Source organism: Thermobia domestica, chromosome 13 (assembly GCF_964235325.1).
Source record: "Thermobia domestica chromosome 13, izTheDome1.hap1.1, whole genome shotgun sequence".
NCBI lineage: Eukaryota > Metazoa > Arthropoda > Insecta > Zygentoma > Lepismatidae > Thermobia > Thermobia domestica.
Window position 1 is genome coordinate 116,440,736 of NC_137466.1, and position 24,993 is coordinate 116,465,728.

At 35.5% G+C, this 24,993-nt stretch overlaps 1 protein-coding gene across 4 annotated transcripts in view; it reads right to left on the reverse strand.

The window, feature by feature from the left end:
* Positions 1–24,993, reverse strand: part of LOC145668446 (uncharacterized) — a 272,604-nt gene that overhangs the window by 35,921 nt on the left and 211,690 nt on the right. For all 4 annotated transcript variants that reach the window (XM_081736322.1, XM_081736323.1, XM_081736320.1 and 1 more), the window contains one exon: positions 15,657–15,863. In XM_081736322.1, coding sequence (XP_081592448.1) covers positions 15,657–15,863 — 207 coding nt within the window. The remainder of the gene's footprint in view (positions 1–15,656; positions 15,864–24,993) is intronic.

A 24,993-nucleotide genomic window follows, 5' to 3' on the forward strand; every position in this document is an offset into this window, starting at 1 on the left:
CACACAACATCCTCCATTTTAAGGGTGTACTCGTTTTCCAACCCCTATTTTAACATAGCATAGAATACACTGAGACTATGAACACACAGCACAACAGCTAATAAAAGAGCATGGCTTATTTTGCAACCCTTACGAACACATAGTAGAGCAGATAATAAACACAACAACCTCCATTTTAGGGGTGAATTTATTCCCTTTTATGAGCATATTTTCCAACCCCTATTTCAACATGATAGAGACTACGAAACATGGCGGACATAGCACAGGGGGTGTATTCATTTTCTCCACCCCTAATTGAATATAGCAGAAATTACACTGAGAGTACGTAACACACAAAAACCTCCATTTTAGGGGTGGACTCGTTCTCTTTTATAATTACTTTTCCAACCCCTATTTTACCATAGCAGAAATTACATATTTTTTTTCAACCCCTATTTTAAGACAATGAATACCTATGTAACATAGCGATTGGATACGCTCTTTGAACCGATTTTAATGGAACTCAACATATGGGGGTTTTCGACCATGCTGAGTACGAATATCATACTTATTTTTACCTGGGTCCTATAGTTTATGTGGCATATGCCCTTTTTATGACAATTTTAACCGATTTGGATGAAACTCGATATATGAGGGTTTTCGGACATGCTGATTACAAATATCATACTTATTTTTATCTGGGTCTGATAGTTTATGTGGGATATGCCCTTTGTGTGACACTTAAAAACCCTATAACTCGAAAACGGATCCACATATTGAGATGGTGTTTCCACATTTAGTAATTGGTCATCAGGTACTACAAGTTCCAAAATACTGATCATCGAGGTCAAAGGTCAACATACTTAAAACCTAATAACTCGAAAATGGATCCACATATTGAGATGGTGTTTCCAAATCTAGTAATTGGTCATCAACTACTACAAGTTCCAAAAATAATGACCATCATCGAGGTCAAAGGTCAAAATACTTAAAACCTAATAACTCGAAAACGGATCCACATACTCAGGTGCTGTTTCCACATTGAGTAATAGGTCATCAGGTACCACAAGTTCCAAAATATTGGCCATCGAGGTCAAAGGTCAACATACTTAAAACCAAATAACTCTTAAATGGATCCACATATTGAGATGCTGTTTCCAAATCTAGTAACTGGTCATCAGGTACCACAAGTTCCAAAATAGTGGCCATCGAGGTCAAAGGCCAACATACTTAAAACCTAATAACTCGAAAACGGAGCCAAATATTGAGGTGCTGTTTCCACATCGACCACCAACTACTACAAGTTCCAAAATAATGACCATCGAGGTCAAAGGTCAAAGTACTTAAAACCCAATAACTCGAAAATGGAGCCACACATTGAAGTGCTGTTTCCAAATCTAGTAACTGGTCATCAACTATTACAAGTTCCAAAATAATGATCATAGAGGTCAAAGGTCAAACTCGAAAACGGAGCCACACATTGAAGTGTTGTTTCCACATTTAGTAATCGGCCACCAACTACTACAAGTTCCAAAATAATGATCATCGAGGTCAAAGGTCAAAGGTCAAAATACTTAAAACCCAATAACTCGAAAACGAAGCAACGTATTGAGGTGCTGTTTCCAAATCTGGTAATTGGTCATCAACTAGTACAAGTTTCAAAATAGTGACCATCGAGGTCAAAGGTCAAAATACTTAAAACCTAATAACTCGAAAATGGATCCACATACTGAGGTGCTGTTTCCACATTTAGTAATTGGTCATCAGGTACCACAAGTTTAAAAAATAATGGATATCGAGGTCAAAGGTCAAAAACTCGAAAGCGGAGCCAAGTATTGAGGTGTTATTTCCACATTTAGTAATTGGTTATCAACTACTACAAGTTCCAAAATAATGACCCTCTAGGTCAAAGGTCAAATATTTAAACGCAAATAACCCTTAAACAGAGCAATGTATTGAGGTGCTGTTTCCACATTTAGTAATTGGTTATCAACTACTACAAGTTCCAAAATAATGACCATCGAGGTCAAAGGTCAAATATTTAAACGCAAATAACCCTTAAACAGAGCAACGTATTGAGGTGCTGTTTCCAAATCTAGTAATACGTCATCAACTATTACATGTTCCAAAAGTATTGACTATCGAGGTCAATGGTCAAATATTTAAGCCTTAATAACTTTAAACAAAGCCTGTGTGATCTATTCAATTTTGTACAAGTGAAGAAGGAATAAATTTGAGTGGCTTATTTACTTTTGTATTAATGAGAAAGAAATCCAATTTTAACTAGCGCAGAATTTCTGTACCTTTTTAGGCTATTCAAATGGATTAACAAGAAAGCAAGCAAAGATATGCCATATTAACTAGCTGAGAATTATATGTCATCTTGTATTATTTAAGCAAAACGAAGAAAGCGAACATGGACCATTTTACTCAAATTTGGATGGAGTATTCATCTTTGTATGAACCAGAAAAAAATGAAGAAGGTCCGTTTTAACTAGTTCAATTTTGTACCAACGAGAAATACCATTTTGTACTACTCCAATAAACGAAGGAATACCAATAAAAAAGAAGCGAAGATTAGATGAATTATTTTCTTTTGTACCAACTGGAAAAGAGAAGAAGAGCTACTTTAACTAGCTCAGAATTTATATACATTTTCTACTAATCAAATATACGAAAGAATAAATTTAAGTGACCTATTCAATTTTGTACCAATGAGAAAAGTCATTTAACTGGCTCAGAATTTTACTACTCAAATAAACAATGGAGTATTTAGTTTTGCACCATTTTGGAGTATTCAAATAAACAAAGGACTTATAATTTGTGTCAACACAAAATCAATTAAACGAAGTAATGCATTTGAGTGAGGTATTTAATTTGAAAAACCGAAGCAGGATCATCTTATACCATTTTGTATTATTTCAACAAACAAAGGAATAAATTTATATTAACCAGAAAAAGCAAAAAAAGGACCATTTTAAACTAGTCTAATAAACGAAGGCATAAATATGAGCGAGCTATTTAGCTTTGTACGAACCAGAAAAAAGTGAAGAAGGTTAATTTTATACCTTTTGGTGCTATTCAAATAATCGAGGGAATAAATTTGGGTGGTCTATTTTATTTTTGTACTCATTCGAAAAAAAACGAAGAAGGACCATTTTATACATTTTTTACCATTCCTATTTCCTTTTGTTCCAACGAGAACCATTTATAACAGGCTTAGATTTTATGCCTTTTTTGTAATATTTCTACCAAACAGAAAAAAGCTACCCAAATAAACAAAGGAATAAATTTGTAATAACCACAAAAAGCGAAGAAATGACATTTTTAACTAGCTCAGAATTTCTAGACCATGTTGTACTATTTAAACAAACAAAGGGATAAATTTGAGTGGTTATTCAATTTTGTAGCAAGAAGAAAAAAGGAAAGAACTAACATTTTGTACTAATCAAATAAATGAAGGAATATTTAGTTTTGTACCAAGCAAAATAAGAAAAAGCAGTGAAGAACAAATAAAATTTGGATGGACTATTTTCTTATGTACCAACAAAAAAGAGAAACCGAAGGAGGAATAAATTTGGGTGACCTATTCAGTTTTGTACTACTAAAATAAACGAAGGAATAAAACGGACAATGGCCATTTTATTTAATTTTGTAGTACTCAAATATACAAAGGTATAAATCTGTGTAACCCATTCAGTTTTGTACTAAGCAGAAAATTTGTTGGCTTTGTTTAGAAAGACCATTTTATCTTTTGTATTCAGATTTTCCGGCTACTTTTTGCGCTCTACAAACAGAGATCATTTTATGTGCCTTTTGTAACGAAGGAACAAATTTGAAGGAGGCTCATTTTAACTAATCCTGCTTCGAGTAGATCAATGTGGCATTATTGCGACTTTCATTTTCGAATACATACGGATTAAACAAGAGGACCAACAATTAGAAACCCACTAGTACAGGGCATCGATTCAGTAAAAGCCCGTTATGCTTTCTTCTACGGTCTTCTTCGGCATGCAAGATTAATATTCGATACTTGGAACTTGACCCAATAAGCATCTGTTAACTTTATACATATCTTAGAATTTATGAGGTTACAGCTAGTAAAAGAAAACGAATAGATAATTTTGAGACAGTTCCATATGGGTAAATACTGTAGTAGTAGAAACGATAGTTTTTTTAATTAAGTAGAGATAAAGAGAGAGTGTGAAAAAGTGGATAATTAAATTTTAAATCATTATTATTATCATTTTAGAGGTCAAAGGGAAGAATAAATGAATTTGAGTGGCATATGTACGAACAAGATATGCCATTTTATGATATTAGCGTGTGCTGTTTAAACAAATGTATGGAAATGCACTACTCAAATAAACGAAGGAATTTAGTTTTGTACCAGGCAAAAAAAGGAGTGAAGAATGGAATATTTTCTTTTGTACCAGCTGGGAAAAGTGAAGGAATTTAGTTTTGTACCATTGTAACAAACTGAGTATTTTGTACTATTTAGTACCACCGATGATAAAAATCATTCAAATAAATGAAGGTATAGAATATTTAGTTTTGTACCAAGGCTCTTGTTTACTTTTGTATTAACGACTAAATACTTTAACACATACTTGGTTGTGTGAGTTACTGTTTTTTCATTTCCCTGTGGTACAACGTAATGGTCTACAATTAGATATTTTCGGTTACATAATGGTATACAGCCATGTTTTGTTGAGCATAATGCACACTATAACGATGTGGTAGACAATTATTTGATGGATAGATATTATCGCTTCTTTCGCTATGGGAGAACACAGGACACTTTGGATGAGCTACTACAGGTTTGGAATCATGGGTGCGAGTTCAGGCCATGTATCCAGATTGCAGATTTATTTGGTTGCTTTACACGATGTGGTAAAACTGGCCTTTTTGCGGTATCTCCTTATACCTATCTGTTGGACCTCGCGGTATTTGGAAACTTGGTGATAAAGAATAACAAATGGTTTTTCTCACAATAAAGCTATACATACAGAATAATCCATTATGGCAAAAAAAAATACTACTTTCTCCTAAAGATAATTGCTTCCCATCTCGTAATACCCTGTAAAGGCTTGTCTGAACAATGAACAAAATCAATTAGATACTTGTAAATTTTAATGGAAGAATTACCTGTATTCTATCTAAGACAATCTACACCCACGGAATCATCGTTATTACAAATAGTGTTAATAGGCATGTTTTTCCACCCCAAAATTAAAATAGAAGTTCTGAAATTTTTCTATTGGCACATCCTAGTACTTCTTAGTTATATCTCCCAAATACTGTACATCTCTTGCCCATTTAATTTAGCCTTAAATCTGAGAAATTGGATTGTATAAATGTGTTCGCAGAATGGCGGTGTAATTGGTTCGCCCCTAGCAAATTGTTATCTTTACCTAATAACTCTCTTAGAGATCATTATTGCTGGTAGACTACAATACACCTTTAAAATCTATTCTCATTCGAAAAATAAACTGCACAATAACAGACTATTATAAGTACAGTGCAATACCGCTATTAATTGGAAATTCTTACACAATGTATCGTTCTTGTAAAACCTACTACTAATCGGGGAATTATTGTTATCGAAGTCTATTCCAACTAAGCGTAAGGAGAAAGTAGTATTTTTTTTTTTGCCATAATGGATTATTCTGTATGTATAGCTTTATTGTGAGAAAAACCATTTGTTATTCTTTATCACCAAGTTTCCAAATACCGCGAGGTCCAACAGATAGGTATAAGGAGATACCGCAAAAAGGCCAGTTTTACCACATCGTGTAAAGCAACCAAATAAATCTGCAATCTGGATACATGGCCTGAACTCGCACCCATGATTCCAAACCTGTAGTAGCTCATCCAAAGTGTCCTGTGTTCTCCCATAGCGAAAGAAGCGATAATATCTATCCATCAAATAATTGTCTACCACATCGTTATAGTGTGCATTATGCTCAACAAAACATGGCTGTATACCATTATGTAACCGAAAATATCTAATTGTAGACCATTACGTTGTACCACAGGGAAATGAAAAAAACAGTAACTCACACAACCAAGTATGTGTTAAAGTATTTAGTCGTTAATACAAAAGTAAACAAGCCTTGGTACAAAACTAAATATTCTATACCTTCATTTATTTGAATGATTTTTATCATCGGTGGTACTAAATAGTACAAAATACTCAGTTTGTTACAATGGTACAAAACTAAATTCCTTCACTTTTCCCAGCTGGTACAAAAGAAAATATTCCATTCTTCACTCCTTTTTTTGCCTGGTACAAAACTAAATTCCTTCGTTTATTTGAGTAGTGCATTTCCATACATTTGTTTAAACAGCACACGCTAATATAATAAAATGGCATATCTTGTTCGTACATATGCCACTCAAATTCATTTATTCTTCCCTTTGACCTCTAAAATGATAATAATAATGATTTAAAATTTAATTATCCACTTTTTCACACTCTCTCTTTATCTCTACTTAATTAAAAAAACTATCGTTTCTACTACTACAGTATTTACCCATATGGAACTGTCTCAAAATTATCTATTCGTTTTCTTTTACTAGCTGTAACCTCATAAATTCAAGATATGTATAAAGTTAACAGATGCTTATTGGGTCAAGTTCCAAGTATCGAATATTAATCTTGCATGCCGAAGAAGAACGTAGAAGAAAGCATAACGGGCTTTTACTGAATCGATGCCCTGTACTAGTGGGTTTCTAATTGTTGGTCCTCTTGTTTAATCCGTATGTATTCGAAAATGAAAGTCGCAATAATGCCACATTGATCTACTCGAAGCAGGATTAGTTAAAATGAGCCTCCTTCAAATTTGTTCCTTCGTTACAAAAGGCACATAAAATGATCTCTGTTTGTAGAGCGCAAAAAGTAGCCGGAAAATCTGAATACAAAAGATAAAATGGTCTTTCTAAACAAAGCCAACAAATTTTCTGCTTAGTACAAAACTGAATGGGTTACACAGATTTATACCTTTGTATATTTGAGTACTACAAAATTAAATAAAATGGCCATTGTCCGTTTTATTCCTTCGTTTATTTTAGTAGTACAAAACTGAATAGGTCACCCAAATTTATTCCTCCTTCGGTTTCTCTTTTTTGTTGGTACATAAGAAAATAGTCCATCCAAATTTTATTTGTTCTTCACTGCTTTTTCTTATTTTGCTTGGTACAAAACTAAATATTCCTTCATTTATTTGATTAGTACAAAATGTTAGTTCTTTCCTTTTTTCTTCTTGCTACAAAATTGAATAACCACTCAAATTTATCCCTTTGTTTGTTTAAATAGTACAACATGGTCTAGAAATTCTGAGCTAGTTAAAAATGTCATTTCTTCGCTTTTTGTGGTTATTACAAATTTATTCCTTTGTTTATTTGGGTAGCTTTTTTCTGTTTGGTAGAAATATTACAAAAAAGGCATAAAATCTAAGCCTGTTATAAATGGTTCTCGTTGGAACAAAAGGAAATAGGAATGGTAAAAAATGTATAAAATGGTCCTTCTTCGTTTTTTTTCGAATGAGTACAAAAATAAAATAGACCACCCAAATTTATTCCCTCGATTATTTGAATAGCACCAAAAGGTATAAAATTAACCTTCTTCACTTTTTTCTGGTTCGTACAAAGCTAAATAGCTCACTCATATTTATGCCTTCGTTTATTAGACTAGTTTAAAATGGTCCTTTTTTTGCTTTTTCTGGTTAATATAAATTTATTCCTTTGTTTGTTGAAATAATACAAAATGGTATAAGATGATCCTGCTTCGGTTTTTCAAATTAAATACCTCACTCAAATGCATTACTTCGTTTAATTGATTTTGTGTTGACACAAATTATAAGTCCTTTGTTTATTTGAATACTCCAAAAGGGTGCAAAACTAAATACTCCATTGTTTATTTGAGTAGTAAAATTCTGAGCCAGTTAAATGACTTTTCTCATTGGTACAAAATTGAATAGGTCACTTAAATTTATTCTTTCGTATATTTGATTAGTAGAAAATGTATATAAATTCTGAGCTAGTTAAAGTAGCTCTTCTTCTCTTTTCCAGTTGGTACAAAAGAAAATAATTCATCTAATCTTCGCTTCTTTTTTATTGGTATTCCTTCGTTTATTGGAGTAGTACAAAATGGTATTTCTCGTTGGTACAAAATTGAACTAGTTAAAACGGACCTTCTTCATTTTTTTCTGGTTCATACAAAGATGAATACTCCATCCAAATTTGAGTAAAATGGTCCATGTTCGCTTTCTTCGTTTTGCTTAAATAATACAAGATGACATATAATTCTCAGCTAGTTAATATGGCATATCTTTGCTTGCTTTCTTGTTAATCCATTTGAATAGCCTAAAAAGGTACAGAAATTCTGCGCTAGTTAAAATTGGATTTCTTTCTCATTAATACAAAAGTAAATAAGCCACTCAAATTTATTCCTTCTTCACTTGTACAAAATTGAATAGATCACACAGGCTTTGTTTAAAGTTATTAAGGCTTAAATATTTGACCATTGACCTCGACAGTCAATACTTTTGGAACATGTAATAGTTGATGACGTATTACTAGATTTGGAAACAGCACCTCAATACGTTGCTCTGTTTAAGGGTTATTTGCGTTTAAATATTTGACCTTTGACCTCGATGGTCATTATTTTGGAACTTGTAGTAGTTGATAACCAATTACTAAATGTGGAAACAGCACCTCAATACATTGCTCTGTTTAAGGGTTATTTGCGTTTAAATATTTGACCTTTGACCTAGAGGGTCATTATTTTGGAACTTGTAGTAGTTGATAACCAATTACTAAATGTGGAAATAACACCTCAATACTTGGCTCCGCTTTCGAGTTTTTGACCTTTGACCTCGATATCCATTATTTTTTAAACTTGTGGTACCTGATGACCAATTACTAAATGTGGAAACAGCACCTCAGTATGTGGATCCATTTTCGAGTTATTAGGTTTTAAGTATTTTGACCTTTGACCTCGATGGTCACTATTTTGAAACTTGTACTAGTTGATGACCAATTACCAGATTTGGAAACAGCACCTCAATACGTTGCTTCGTTTTCGAGTTATTGGGTTTTAAGTATTTTGACCTTTGACCTTTGACCTCGATGATCATTATTTTGGAACTTGTAGTAGTTGGTGGCCGATTACTAAATGTGGAAACAACACTTCAATGTGTGGCTCCGTTTTCGAGTTTGACCTTTGACCTCTATGATCATTATTTTGGAACTTGTAATAGTTGATGACCAGTTACTAGATTTGGAAACAGCACTTCAATGTGTGGCTCCATTTTCGAGTTATTGGGTTTTAAGTACTTTGACCTTTGACCTCATTGGTCATTATTTTGGAACTTGTAGTAGTTGGTGGTCGATGTGGAAACAGCACCTCAATATTTGGCTCCGTTTTCGAGTTATTAGGTTTTAAGTATGTTGACCTTTGACCTCGATGGCCACTATTTTGGAACTTGTGGTACCTGATGACCAGTTACTAGATTTGGAAACAGCATCTCAATATGTGGATCCATTTAAGAGTTATTTGGTTTTAAGTATGTTGACCTTTGACCTCGATGGCCACTATTTTGGAACTTGTGGTACCTGATGACCTATTACTCAATGTGGAAACAGCACCTGAGTATGTGGATCCGTTTTCGAGTTATTAGGTTTTAAGTATTTTGACCTTTGACCTAGATGGTCACTATTTTGAAACTTGTAGTAGTTGATGACCAATTACCAGATTTGGAAACAGCACCTCAATACGTTGCTTCGTTTTCGAGTTATTGGGTTTTAAGTATTTTGACCTTTGACCTTGATGACCACTAATTTTGGAACTTGTGGTACCTGATGACCAATTACTAGATTTGGAAACACCATCTCAATAAGTGGATCCGTTTTCGAGTGATTAGGTTTTATGTATGTTGACCTTTGACCTCGATGATCATTACTTTGGAACTTGTAGTACCTGATGACCAATTACTAGATTTGGAAACACCATCTCAATACGTTGCTTCGTTTTCGAGTTATTGGGTTTTAAGTATTTTGACCTTTGACCTCGATGACCACTAATTTTGGAACTTGTGGTACCTGATGACCAATTACTAGATATGGAAACATCACTTCGATATTTGGCTCCGTTTTCGAGTTATTAGGTTTTAAGTATGTTGACCTTTGTCCTCGATGGTCACTATTTTGGAACTTGTACTAGTTGATGACCAATTACCAGATTTGGAAACAGCACCTCAATACTTGGCTCCGTTTCCGAGTTATTGGGTTTTAAATACTTTGACCTTTGACCTCGATGGTCACTATTTTGGAACTTGTACTAGTTGATGACCTATTACTAGATTTGGAAACAGCACCTCAATATTTGGCTCCGTTTTCGAGTTATTAGGTTTTAAGTATTTTGACCTTTGACCTCGATGGTCATTATTTTTGGAACTTGTGGTACCTGATGACCAATTACTAAATGTGGAAACAGCACCTGAGTATTTGGATCCATTTTCGAGTTATTAGGTTTTAAGTATTTTGACCTTTGACCTCGATGGTCATTATTTTGGAACTTCTAGTACCTGTTGACCAATTACTAAATTTGGAAACACCATCTCAATATGTTGATCCGTTTTCGAGTTATTAGGTTTTAAGTATTTTGACCTTTGACCTCGATGGTAATTATTTTTGGAACTTGCAGTGGTTGATGACCAATTACTAAATGTGGAAACAGCACCTCAATACGTTGCTTCGTTTTCGAGTTATTGGGTTTTAAGTGTCATACAAAGGGTGTATGCCACATAAACTATAGGACCCAGGTAAAAATAAGTATGATATTCGTACTCAGCATGGTCGAAAACCCCCATATGCCGAGTTTCATCCAAATCGGTTCAAAGAGCGTATCGAATCGCTATGTTACATAGGTATTCATTGTCTTAAAATAGAGGTTGAAAAAAATCTTATGTAATTTCTGCTATGGTAAAATAGGGGTTGGAAAAGTAATTATAAAAGAGAACGAGTACACTCCTTAAAATGTACTCATAAAAGGGAATGAATTTTATGTATTCTCTGGTCTGCTGTGTGTTTGTAGTCTCAGTGTAATTTCTGCTATGTTCAATTAGGGGTGGAGAAAATGAATACACCCCCTGTGCTATGTTTCGTAGTCTCTGTTATGGTAAAATAAGGGTTGGAAAATATGCTCATAAAAGGAATGAATACACCCACTAAAATGGAGGTTGTTGTGTTTATTATCTGCTCTGCTATGTGTTCGTAACTGCTATATTACATACTCTTATGCTAAGGGGTTGAAAACTTGTTCACCCTTGCTTTGCTATGTGTTCCTAAGGGTTGCAAAATATGCTCATAAAAGAGAACGAGTCCACCCCTAAAATGGAGGTTGTTGTGTGTTACGTAGTCTTATGCTGTGCTATGTGTTCTCACTGTAATTTCTGCTGTGTTAAAATAATTGTTGAAAAAATATGCTCATAAAAGAGAACGAGTACACCCTTAAAATGTGCTCATAAAAGAGAACGAGTTCACCCCTTAAAATGGAGGTCGTAAAAGAGAACGAGTTCACCCCTGAAAACGAATCTGTTCTATTGTATGTTCATAGTCTCAGTGTAATTTCTGCTATGTTCAAATAGGGGTTGGAACGAGTTCACCTCTAAAATGGAGGTCGTAAAAGAGAACGAATACACCCCTTAAAAGTGCTCATAAAAGGGAATAAATTCACCCCTAAATTTGAGGTCATAAAAGACCGTGGGCTCACGGTGTACGGTGGTCATTTTCCCAGGGGCTCCTGAGTTGTTCTATGCTGTTCCAGATCGATCCATTTTCTACTACTCATACATAATGTGGTCTCTTGAACAGAGAATTGAAATTGCTCTTTGGTGCTACGAATCGTTCGTACAGTGCAACAGCACAGTTGTTTAATGAACAAAATGTGCGCAACCCAATTAGTGTTTCTTCTGTACGCCATTTATTAATCAAATTCTTTACGACAGGCAGTGTGACCAATGCCCCAAAGCCTCGAAGCCCTAGTGTTGCTACGGAAGAAACACAGATACAAGTGTTGGCGGAGTTGAATGTGCATCCTCAACAGTCCATAACAACTGTGGCTCAAACGTGTGGTGTGTCACGCACGACATACAGAATCTTAAAAAAACATACCTTCTATCCATACAAACTACATATGGTCCAGGAGTTAAGTGAACATGATCCCGATATGCGTATCGAGTTTTGTGAGCAGATGTGTGAGGCATTGGCACGTTGGACCATTGTGCTGACAAACGTGTGTTTCAGCGATGAGAGTACGTTCTACTTGAATGGCAAGGTCAACAGGCATAACTGCCGATATTGGTGTGACACAAACCCTCATGTATTTCGTGAAGGCAACACTCAACACCCAGAGTCGCTGAATGTTTGGGCGGATATCTTAGGTAATCACATAATCGAGCCCCTCTTCATCGATGGAATATTAACGGGTGAGAAGTACCTGGCGCTGCTGCAAGACTTTATTGCACCGTTGATTGTCGAGGCAATCCGCAAGAATCCGCAAGAATTTGGAGAGATTCCGCCCGTTTTTTAGCATGACGGCTGTCCTGCCCATTTTCACCGCCTTGTACGTGACTATTTAGATAGTGAGTTTCCGCGACGATGGATTGGTCGTCGCGGCACCATTAAATGGCCAACCCCTTTCGCCAGACCTTGCTCCACCCGACTTTTTTCTCTGGGGATATTTGAAGACTATAGTGTTCCGCACGCAGCCGAACAGCATTGCGGAGTTGCGCCAACGCATAGTTGATGCCTGTCATTCTTTACCGGTAATGACTTTTACCCGTGTTCGAGAGGAGTTCGTCCAACGTTTACATTACTGCCAGGAAGTGGGCGGTGCACACTTCGAGCATCTCCTGCATTAATGAGGTATGTTCCAAATCATACTATGTTACTCTCTGCTTACAGGTTTGCAATGTTTCTTCGATCATAGTTTACGGATAGCAGCCATGTTGGCTACGGACATGCAATCAACATGCACTTTTCAGAACAGGTCAATACACGTGATACCTTTCGAACGAGGTACCACACGATGGGGGTTGCTATTTAACATTTTTGAGTTAACCCCAGTAACTCCCTTTAGCTCCCCTTGTGGGGGATTCTCCTTCTCAGCATAATGTTGACTTTTATGTCCCTTGAAGGTTCCAAAAGGTTTCATGTTTCTATCTGCCTTCGTTTCTTCTGGAGACGAGCTTTAGTGTTATTCGTTGAACGCACTTCGACCGTCCTTTACGGATGGCCGCCATGTTGGCTACGGACATGCTAGTGACTTACAATTTTCACAAGTGGTCCTTACTCGTGATTACCTTTCAAATGAGGTACCACACGATGGGGGATGCTATTTAAAATTTTTTAGTTACCCCCAGTAACCCCCTTTAGCCCCCCTTGTAGGGGATTCTTCTTCTCAGCATAATGTTGCCTTTTATGTCCCTTGAAGGTTCCAAAACGTTCATGTTTCTATCTGCCTTGGTTTCTTCAGGAGGTGGACCTTAGTGTTATTCGTGGAACGCACTGTATAGTTCTAAAGGTAGACTACAAATCAGAAAGAATGTTAAACGATACGTTACTTGAATCGGTCATTTGAGAAAGACCTCATATCCAAAAAAGTAAACTTTCGGGAAATCTAAAAAAATCCAGTTTTTCCATAATTTAACATCATATATTTTTAAATTTTTTTTTAATGTTTCTACAGGGGTTTGGTAAGCTAATTCTACGAAAATAAAATTTGATTATTTTTATTTTGATATTTAAAAAAATTATAAACGTTGTTGGAGATGTGTTGTTTCTCAAATGACTGACTAAGCGATATGTTATCAGGAATGAAATAAAAGATAAAACATTTCAAATTATTAATAAAAATCAGTATTTTCTTTTTCAAATAATGTATACACATTTTCCAAACATTGTTTCTTAAAACAGTTCAATGTCATCCATATCGATAGTTGGCCAGTCATAAATTTTTGAATAAAATTCATCAACAATGTCTCCAGGTATATAGTCTTCGACTTTCTTGAGATCATTGATTATGTTGATGTTGATAGGTACACATTTTCACTGGTAGGCACTGATTTTTGGAAGCTCTGGTAAACCAGTTCCCGGTTTTTGTTCATTGAGTCCACCAATAAAGTTTTTTACTATAACTTGGCCTACATGTTTATTAAAGTAATGAAACTCCATAAATGTTGAAATGTTGAATTTAATTTTGTTTTCCCTTAGGATGTTCCTTGCTTGAGTCTTCGTAGATATCACATTTGTTTTATAAAATTGACCACACCATGATTTAAAATCCTTTACTTTTTCACTTTCTACTATTTCCACCAGGAACTTGTCCTGAATAACAGCAGAGTACAACATAAGTTCAGCATACTGTTTTATTGTGTAAATCCTGTCAGTTGTTTTAATTTTTCGTTTGGTTACACTAAAGTCGCGGTCACACGGAAGGTACGAATGACCTCGAATAGGAACATAGTGATGAATACTGTCGAATCGGCCAGTTTCTATTAGGGCGAGAGAAAACCGCACAACCACGGTGTTTTTGTTTTGTCCAGGTGTACCATCGGAAAAAAACATGAAGATGCCTAACACCAGCATCAAGAACTTCATTGATATAATCAACTAAAAATGAACAAATTTCTTTTGGCCCCTTCTTAGCTAAGCCCTCATGATATACATAAAACTTGGCTTTATTGGTTGCAACATCATGAATATTAAAAACATTCACTGTCAACTGCCGTAAGTAAAATATTTCTTGAACTGGTATTTGAGGAAGTTTAAGGTTTTGCATAAAGTCTATGCAGATCCCACCTACTTTTTCATCCGTTAAACACTTTTGTCTAATATTTTCAATGGCTTTGAAAAACTTTTATGATCTCTTTTTATTCACAAGGAGTTCTGCAGCATAAACTCTTTTAGCTACATCATTTAAAGATGGACATTTTATTTTGACAGACAGTTCCTCACATTTACAAGAAGAATCAATCTGAGACCTCCCAAAAATTAGGTCAAAATGCTCATGAAATATTTTCAAATAAATCTTGTAATCAACACTCAAGTCTGGATGTTTTTCTTTGAAAAGTTGCCACATAATTCTTACATTAAGGTTAGCGTTCAAGTATTTGTAAGACCTACTGGTGTAATGGGCTTCTTTCTGGGAAAAAGAGGCTATGTGGTCGTCAATAGCCTTTATGATATGACCTGGCTTAGCGTTCCCTGGAGCATTTGTCATTTGAGAAACAACACATTTCCAGGAGATGAGGTGTTTCTCAAAGGAATGGATATTCTCTAATGCGCCATCACCATGGTTACTAAGTAGAGGGGAGTTGTTCTATGCGTATTGGATGTGTCTAGCCCTCACCAACAATTTAATATGTCTAACTCAGTTTTGGCCAAAAATGGACATGAGGTGTTTCTCAAATGACTGATTCACTTAAAGGAGACTTACAAATATAATCTTTCTATTTGATTTAGCAGCTTGAAATTTAATCTGTAGCAAATGGGTATTTGTTTAATATGTCGATTAACTCTATAAAGGAAGTATATATATTACAATATTCAGATTGATATTTATTTCTAAATATTTTGAAAATGATTGTGTGAAAATATGATTAGAAACCTACCTTACATTTGGAACAGGTACAACACTGACTTTGTCCTGGAGAAGAAATGTTTCCATTCCTGTAATATTGCCTGGTGTTTAAAGGCGGAGATTCTGGAGCTCTTTGAGACCACGGTGGAGGAGGAGTACCTCTGGATATTGGTGCCACTATTCCTATGCCTTGCATTTTTTGGGCTAATGATTCCTCGTAACTAGGTGGTAAATCATTCTGTAGAAATAACATTAAAATATTAATCTTAAGGGAGAGTACTTAATACGAAAAAAGATCGAAAAATAATGCACACTATTTTCGTAGTAAAATTTCTATGGACAGTCAAGCCTAAATATATAATATAAACACAATGTTCTCACCTATTTTTGAACCATAATAACAGAGGTGTTTGAGATATATCTTCCAGCGTAGCACTGGATTTAGTACACCTTCATAAACTTACGTATACTGCATGTATGAACTACTTACTGCATGTATGAACTACTACTTTGTATTGACGTTTTTAAATTCAATCGAATAGATTTATGAATCTCTTCAGAGGACACAAGAGTTGAGATTCGAAGAAGCTAGGATTATGATTTAGATTTCTGGGTTTTCGACATCTAGGACATTAGCCCATCACGTTTTGGGGGATGAGATCCTCGGCGAGCACACTATTCGGGGAAAGGGACGGAAGAAAGGATTGGGGAAGGAAGGAAGCGGCCTGGGACCTATAAGTTAGGCACCACTCCGGCATTTGCCTGTTGTGAATGAAGAAAATCCAGAAAAAAATTATTCAGGGTGGCTGACGTGAAAAAGCGTTTTACACTTTGTCAACCGAGTGGCCCAAGCACGAATCGAGCGGGGACACTCGAAGAAGCTAGGTTCAGCTGTTACCAAGTGTTGGAATAACCTCGAAAACAAATTGGGTAATTTTGGTGTGAAGATGTTGAACAACATAAGGACAAACATTGTCATGCATTAATATAACAGTTAAAGCATGTCTGTTGGGGCGATTTTTAATGAAGAGCTTGAAGCATCGTTCTTGATGTATTATTAGAGGTGGTTGCAGTGAAAGTGGTCTCTGATTGTAGAAACATCACCAGGAAAATGCATTGAAAATCCCGGAATACTGACAACGGAACTCTTTGGAGAGTAGTTGACTCTTGACTTTCTTGAGGACGGATAATTGAAGAGCTTCCATACCATACTGGACATTTCTTTTTTTCTTTTTTTACAGAAATATAGAAGAATATCCAATATTCACATCCTGTACTTTGCAGAAAGTCATGTTCTTGGTATATGAAATATACTGAATAGTTGAAGGTCGACATAATTATCTAGCAGGTTTGCTTGTCTGTCAAGTTGTTGGATACCAAATGTGCATTGATCTTGCTAAAGTTTAATTTGACATACACAATATCATATCCTATAACGCATGAAATGTTTAACTTATGTGCCAATGTTCACAGACAGATTTACATCTGTCATTCTGAATTTACACTATTTTATTGTTTTTGAAAATTCCTGGTGATGCTGGTACTACACGTCTACATCTCCAACTTCATCAAAGAACTTGGCACCACTCTGTCTATACTGCTGTGATTCATACATTCAGCACCATACATTTCTAATACTTTTTTGAGCATTCCAGACGGAATTTTGTGTTTAGCCTACTTCAATCTGACTATACTTCCTTCTTTGTAGATTACACTAAATACACGACATTATTGTAACATATTACGGGTTGCCATGCCTCCCGTTTTGACCAGAGCAATCGCAGTTTGAAAACTTCTATCCTGGTGTTCCACCGGTTTAATTTTGATTCGATTTTTAGTCGTGACTATATTTTCACCTGTCTCTAAATATTATTCGCAGTATTCTAAAAAGTTTTGGTATAACTTTAACACCTATGTATGTAATAGTAATTTTGTAGTACTTTTGGATATTGGTAAAGCGCGAAACGTCACGACTTGCTATAGCTTTTAATATGGTCTATAATCTTTAGATCAAAAATACGTGTTACTTTTCGGAATATTTACCTTCCATCAAAGTGTCCCTGTTTACAATAACAGAAATATGGAAATCCTAGCTATACTGCCCGCCAACTTGGAAGCTGATACCTACAAATTAACAAACGTGTGCACTAATTTTCGTTCTCTTCTTGTAACAGTTGATATTATTGTAAATGCAATTACAAATAATTAGGTATACACACGATTTTAGACGCTTTACTTATGAACATGATTACATTATTATTAAACGCGAATGGTTTATGATTTTTGAAAACATAAACAGAAATCAAGAAACAGGTGTGCGATATTCATTTTTCTACCCCACAGATTTATATGAGAATTAGTCTTTCTGTTTTCTTTTAAATTAACTCGGAGGTTCATCGCCGAAGAAACAAAATAATCCTATGCAGTCATGATTAGTATTCTTTATTTATATTTAGTCCAGTAAAATTAGATTTTGATCCTGGACATTTTGAAAAACAAGATAAAATTCGCCAGAGTTCTATTTGGGAGAAAGGCGCTATCTTGAAAAAAACACCACCATCTTGGAATTTTGAATTTTAGAGTGTACCTTATGAAATAACCGTCCAAGGAAGCTACTTTTTGTTTCAATTAATATTTGTAGGTCAAATTAAAGAATTCGAAGATTTTACAAAGATATAGGATTTATGCTCAGTTACACCAATGGAGGATTAAGATTGGATAAGATAATCCGTTGATTATTTTTATCTTTGGATAAGAATCTTTCATCGTTACACCAACATTTTGTGAGAAAGAATTAACTTATCTACGAATAATCGAAATTTTGCATAAAACTATAACGTTTGTAACATGACGTCATGTAATATCGTACATTTGATTAGCTAAAAAGTGGTGTAACAACTTGAAACTTATTTTCGTTAGCATGTGATAACTCTTGATACTAGATAGATATGAAAAGAAAGCGAGTGAAAGCGAATATGTCCTAGTGCTGGTGGGCAAATACAAGCATGATCTTGAAAGAAAGAAAGAAAATGCCGTATCAAACGCAGAAATGAATATTGTATTTTTGATATTTCAGAATATTAGGAATGTTCCGTTTAGTTTTATGGGCAATATATTATACCTGAGATCTAGACATTGAAGGCAAAAAGTAAATAAATAAATAAGTAAATAAAAATAAACTTTCTGTTCTAGGAGATCACACTTCGGTACCGGCCTTCCAAATGACATTTTCAAGCAAAGAAAAGGAGGTTGAGAGGAACAGTGAAGTGTGAGCATTGCCGCGTCACACCATGGCACTAGTTACGCAACAAGAAATCCCATCTGCGATCCTGGTTTGTCAACTTTTCTTAAAACCCAAATTTTGGCTTAAGTTTACATTTGCAATCGTCAGTTGGTTTTGCTCCATTGCAACAAGTAGCCCTGGTTTACGTAAATATGGCTCTTGCGACTAAGTAAACGAAGTTTATTTTAGTAATTCACTGTCAGGTTTGCATAATGTTACCCACTGGCGATGCTAATGTAAATTTGACATTTTTTAAAATGTTAACTATACATATCAGATAATTACATACGGTAGAAAAAAAAGTTACTGCTTGGCTCATTATTTACAGCACGATAGCACTCCATTTTCTGTTTTCGATTAACAGTGCATCAGCAAGCAATGATTTTTATTGTAGGATGTGGCTAATCTTTGCAGAACGTACCAGCTAATTTAGTGCAAAGATGGGAGGAATTCTAGTTTATGACATACCCAGTTAATTGTTCTGATTTACTGCTACGATTTATTTATTTATTTTCACACTGTCATTTCCTGCAATGTTTAATATAAAAGGCACACCGAGTTCCAATAATAGAAAATTATTAAGATTTAAAATGCCAACAGGTGTGATAAATGAATGGACTGAGCCGTGTATGCCAATGGCATGCAGTAGGATAGAATCTCATAAAGATAATTACTTAAATGAAACACAAACTACTGTGTGCACCTGTAAGTAGCAATACCTAAATTTCTTTAATTCACAAACTATAGTAAATAAATAATCAAATAATTAAAATAATATTCCAAATTTGGTACTTAATCGTTCATTATGGTTAATGATTACTAGAAATAATCATTCTTTCCTGCTTTATGGACGATTGAAATAATCACAGTATCAACTAATTCACAGCTGTGTTTCCCTACTAATAAGGAACGAACATGAACGTGTCATCCGAACATCCGAATCAAACCTAGTCCATTCGATAACCATAACAAAGATATGTTCATGCACAAAATATTAGGGACCCATTAACTCTGTTAGTATAGGGTCAATCCATGCAAAGTGATCGAGAAAAAAGAAAAGTCGCCGGTAGACCTTTTTAAAAAAATCTATTTTTTTCATGAATGTTTATCCAATATCAGGGAACTTCAAAACCACAATTAATTATTTTTTTACAACATCCCATGGCGACGCAGTAGCTGCCGCCATTTTGCGTTTTTTCGACTTTAGGCGTTTACGATGTTTTGCATATCTTAGCATGTATTTGTCCTAGCAAATTGAAAATTGTTGGACGTCTTCAACTTATGCAGAGCTAAAGCTTTGATCTCTTAATATTTTTGCCTAAAACCGTTTAAAGGGGATGAAATCAGGGTCTACAGCAGCCCTGGCTACGGCGAGCAGATAGTGGAAACTCTCCTCGTGAACGCTCCGAGCATTCTACGTGCAAATACCGTTGTTCGTACTTCGTGCATCTTCGGGTTTCGTCCTTAGAGGAGCGGAAGTGTTGTCAACCTTGGCGGTAATCACTAGCTTACCAAATAAAAAAAGTATGTATGATAACTGATTGCCATTTAGTGTAAAGTGTTTTTTACAATGTGGTAACCTTTAACTATAGACAACACAAACTTGTAACAGCAATCAAATGATAAACTATGTATGTTCCTTTTCTTCTTTTTTTTTCCTTTTGTTAAAGAAGGATGTGGTGGAACCAAACCATCGCTTACATTTATAAAAAAATTCTAGTTTGCCCAATGGAAAACCAGTTTTCAATATATATATATATATATATATATATATATATATATATATATATATATATATATATATATATATATATATATATATTATCAAGTTCTTAATCCGAGTGTGGATTTGTTATATTATGTTGTTTCGCTTTTTAGGAAAAGAGATAATCTGTTGATACGAAAAAAAAAATACTGTAGCACTTGTTTGTAATTATCTAAGTATTATCTCCAGAAAATTAGCTTATGCATGTATGCGTGTACGAATAGGCTTAGCAAGGGGTTGGTTGTGGAGATTAGAAGCCACTATCATATTATCAATAGGAAGAATAGTATTTCTTACTCCACTTTTAAAGTTACTTTGATCGCAAAGAATCAAACAAAATATTAAGAGAGCCAAAGAGATTTTCCATTTTTAAGAGTGACCATTAGTGACTACCATTAGTGTGTTTTCTTTAACAAGGAGTGTCTTTTTAATAAGGAAAAATATATTGTCCCTGGCTGGTTGTTTGCCGGTGGCTTGTTAAAAGTGAAAAAGAATGTTAAATCATATCAACGACTGAAGCTACACGCTTGCCTTTCTTCGATAGTTACTGACTGATTTTGAAAGTCACAATGTTGTAGGCCTACTGTAAAAGCGTAAACTCGGAAGGAAACGTTCCAATTGAATGATACGAACAATTATTCCCAATGTCTTGAACATGAAACGTGGGTTGCACGGATAACGCTTAAAGTGGGCTGGACTGCACTGGAATTTCCTTCCGGCAAATTAGTTTTTGGTCGGAACTCAGTTCTTCTGTGTAATTGTCACTTAACAACATTTGAACATTAGATAATAACTAACTAACTCTATGGCCTATGGAACCCGAAGGTTCAATGCCGCGTTTACAAAATATTTTCACTAACTTCTGTCCTTAGCCAACTGGATCCAATTTCTACTCTGTACTCTTATTTTTGCAAGATCCATCTTAATATTGCCTTCCTATCTACGCCTAAGTCTTCCTAGTGGTCTTCTTCCAATTGGGTTTTCAGTTAAAATTATGAAAGCGTTTCTAATTTTTTCCATTCTGGCTACATGGCCTGCCCTCCTGAACCTTCTACATTTAATGACCCTAACAATGTTAGGTGAGCGGTATAAACTATGCAATTCCTCGTTATGAATTTCCTCCAATCCCCATTTTCATCCCTCTTTGGTCCGAATACTACTACTACTACTACTACTAATAATAATAATAATAATAATAATACGCATTATTATTATTATTATTATTATTATTAGTAGTAGTAGTAGTAGTAGTAGTAGTAGTAATAATAATAATAATAATAATAATAATAATAATAGTAGTAATAGTAGTAGTAGTAGTAGTAGTAGTAGTAGTAGTAGTAGTAGTAGTAGTAGTAGTAGTAGTAACAAAAGTAAAGATTAAGTACATGACGAAACAGCTTTACTAGTGTATAGCAGACAGCGACTAGTGCCACTTATGCTCAGCCTACTATCATCCGTGCTTCCAGTTTTGGCACCTGCATACATAATACGGTAGTTATCTAGCCACTAACTCCCCCTGTGTACATCTACTTATACAGACCAGTATCGAGCACAGTCGTTGTAAAGAGATGAAAACGGTAAGATGGCGAAACGACGCTGCCCTACACCTACACTTAAGTTCAACACGCAGTGGGAGGAAGATTATCTCTTTGTCGAAGATGACGGTGTAGCCAAATGTTTAGTGTGCTTTAAAACATTACATGGATTTAAAAGTTCAACCTTCAAGTCACTACAATACTTATCACGTGGAGTAATACGGGGAACTTGAAGGACATTTTCGCAAAGAAGAATTGAAGAAGTTGAAAGAGAATAAGGCCGCATCGGAAAAGGAAGACGGGGATAGAACGTGTGAAGCCTCTGTGCGGGTGAGTTACAAAATTGCGTTGCATATTGCGAGATTGTTGTGTCCTTTCACAGACGGAGACCTAATAAAGAAGTGTATAGTAATATCAGCAGAAAACTTTTGTCCATCTCAAATACAGCAGTTCGAATCGGTTCCACTTTCCCGACAGACTATTACGCGACGCATAGAACATCTTGCAGATGATGTTTTGAGCCAGCTATCGGATCTTTCGAAAACGTTTATTGCATTTTCCCTGGCGCTCGACGAAAGTACGGATGTTACAGATACTGCGCAGCTTGCTATCTTTATTCGTGGTGTACATAGTGAGCTGGAGATTCGAGAGGAACTGTTGCACATAGTACCTATGAAGGGCACCACAACGGGCGCTGACATTATTGCGTGTGTTGAAGAAAGTGTCGAAAATACAGGCCTTGCGTGGAATGCACTGGTTTCTGTAGCGACCGATGGGGCACCTGCTATGGTTGGGAAGGAAGCAGGGTTCGTGGCGCGACTAAAACAAAAACTGCAAGAGCTTGGGGTGTCGCATGATATCAGGGGAATTCATTGTATGTTGCATCAGGAACAATTGTGTGCAAAGAATGTAACGATGAACGATGTCATGGACGTTGTAGTTCGTACCACTAGCTACCTCAGAAAACATGGACTGAGAAATCGCCAATTTAAATCCTTCCTCAAAGACCTAAACAGTGCATACGGAGACATACCTTATTATACTGAGGTGCGCTGGCTGAGCCGTGGGAACTTGTTAAACCAGTTCTTTCAGTTACTAAACGACATTGATATGTTTCTCGATATGAACGATCATTCCGTGCCAGAACTGAAAGACGACCAATGGAGATGCAACCTTGCGTTTTTGGCAGACATAACTACTCATCTCAATGCTCTTAACCTCTCATTGCAGGGTCAACATCTGCTAATTACAAATATGTGCGATCGCGTCGAAGCGTTCAAAATGAAGCTATCCCTTTGGGCGCAGCAATTTGAAAAGAAGATTTTGGTTCGCTTTCGCAGCTTAGGCACCTTACAAGAATCCGGTAAACTACTTGACTTGACTCATTACCGCAGTTTGCTGCTTAGCCTTAAGGACGAGTTTGAAACCAGATTTCAGGACATAAAATGTTTGGAGATGAGCTTCAGGGTATTTGCCACCCCATTCTCTACAAACATTGCAGACGCTCCTTCTGATGTTTAGTTGGAACTTATAGACTTAGTGTGCGACAACGAATTTAAAGAGAAATTCCATCAGAAAAGCAATTTACAAGAGTTCTATAGGAATTTCCCTCGATGTGGATTTCCGCGACTGCATAGAAATGCTGCCAATATTATGTCAATGTTTGGTTCGACGTATGTGTGTGAGCAATTATTTTCAAAAATGCGACTGACGAAATCAAACCAGAGAAGTTCGTTGTCCAACCATCACCTGGAATGTTTGTTACGTCTAAGCTGTAAGCAAACAATATCACCTCGTATAGAGACACTTATGAAGAAATTGTGCGGTACATCTGCCTCAGAGAACAAGGCTTGAAGTAAAACACTTGTCAGTTACTAGTGTTTATAGTGTATTTTATTTTTTCTGTGTTTCTAACTTTATACACATTCGGCCTCTTTGTGCGTTTTCGTGTTCTGTTGGTTTGAATTTTGATTTGCTACTGTTAGACATTTGTCTCTTGTGGCGTTAAGATACTTGAGTACGCTTGGGCAAATGTGATTGCGTTTTTCGAACTTTTGGGAATGTGCAACAAGTATTTTTCTTTTGGGACCTTTGTCTACGATCTCGGATTTAAAGTTATAAAAGCTATTACAATGTTTATATTTTGTAGCTACGGAAATCTAATAAGTATAGACTATTTGGATGATTTCTAATTGAATAATATATTTTCGAATAAAATCTACTCAAATAATCTGATTTTCGAATTGTTCCTCATCTCTGTTTCTTTGCCTACATTAGCATCCAGTGGCAATTTATGGCAGAACTTAAGCAGGTATTATGCATATTTCGAACACGATCTTATTATTATTATTATTATTATTATTATTATTATTATTATTATTATTATTATTATTATTATTATTATTATTATTATTATTATTATTATTTTCAACCTCCCGTCATTCTGCTATCAATCTAGCAACGAAAGGCGTTCATAACTTAGCAAACGTGAAGCGAGTAACAAGTTACAGACCGAGTGCTAATGTAATACAACGTCACGAATTGTGTAAGCAAGCTAAAAAGGCCTGAAACAATTCGTTTCCGATTTTTGCAGTCGTTTTTACGTCTGTAAGCTGACATGTTTAATATTAGTTTCTTTCTTTCTTTCTTGTTCATTTGTTAGTTACTTCAACGCTAACTGTAACCTCTATGATGCGTCTTCCTCGATCAAAAAACGTACCAATTTTATTTCCTGCAGTGTTTTCGCGTCATTGCTTTCGAAATGGGGAGGGGGAGAGCACACCTG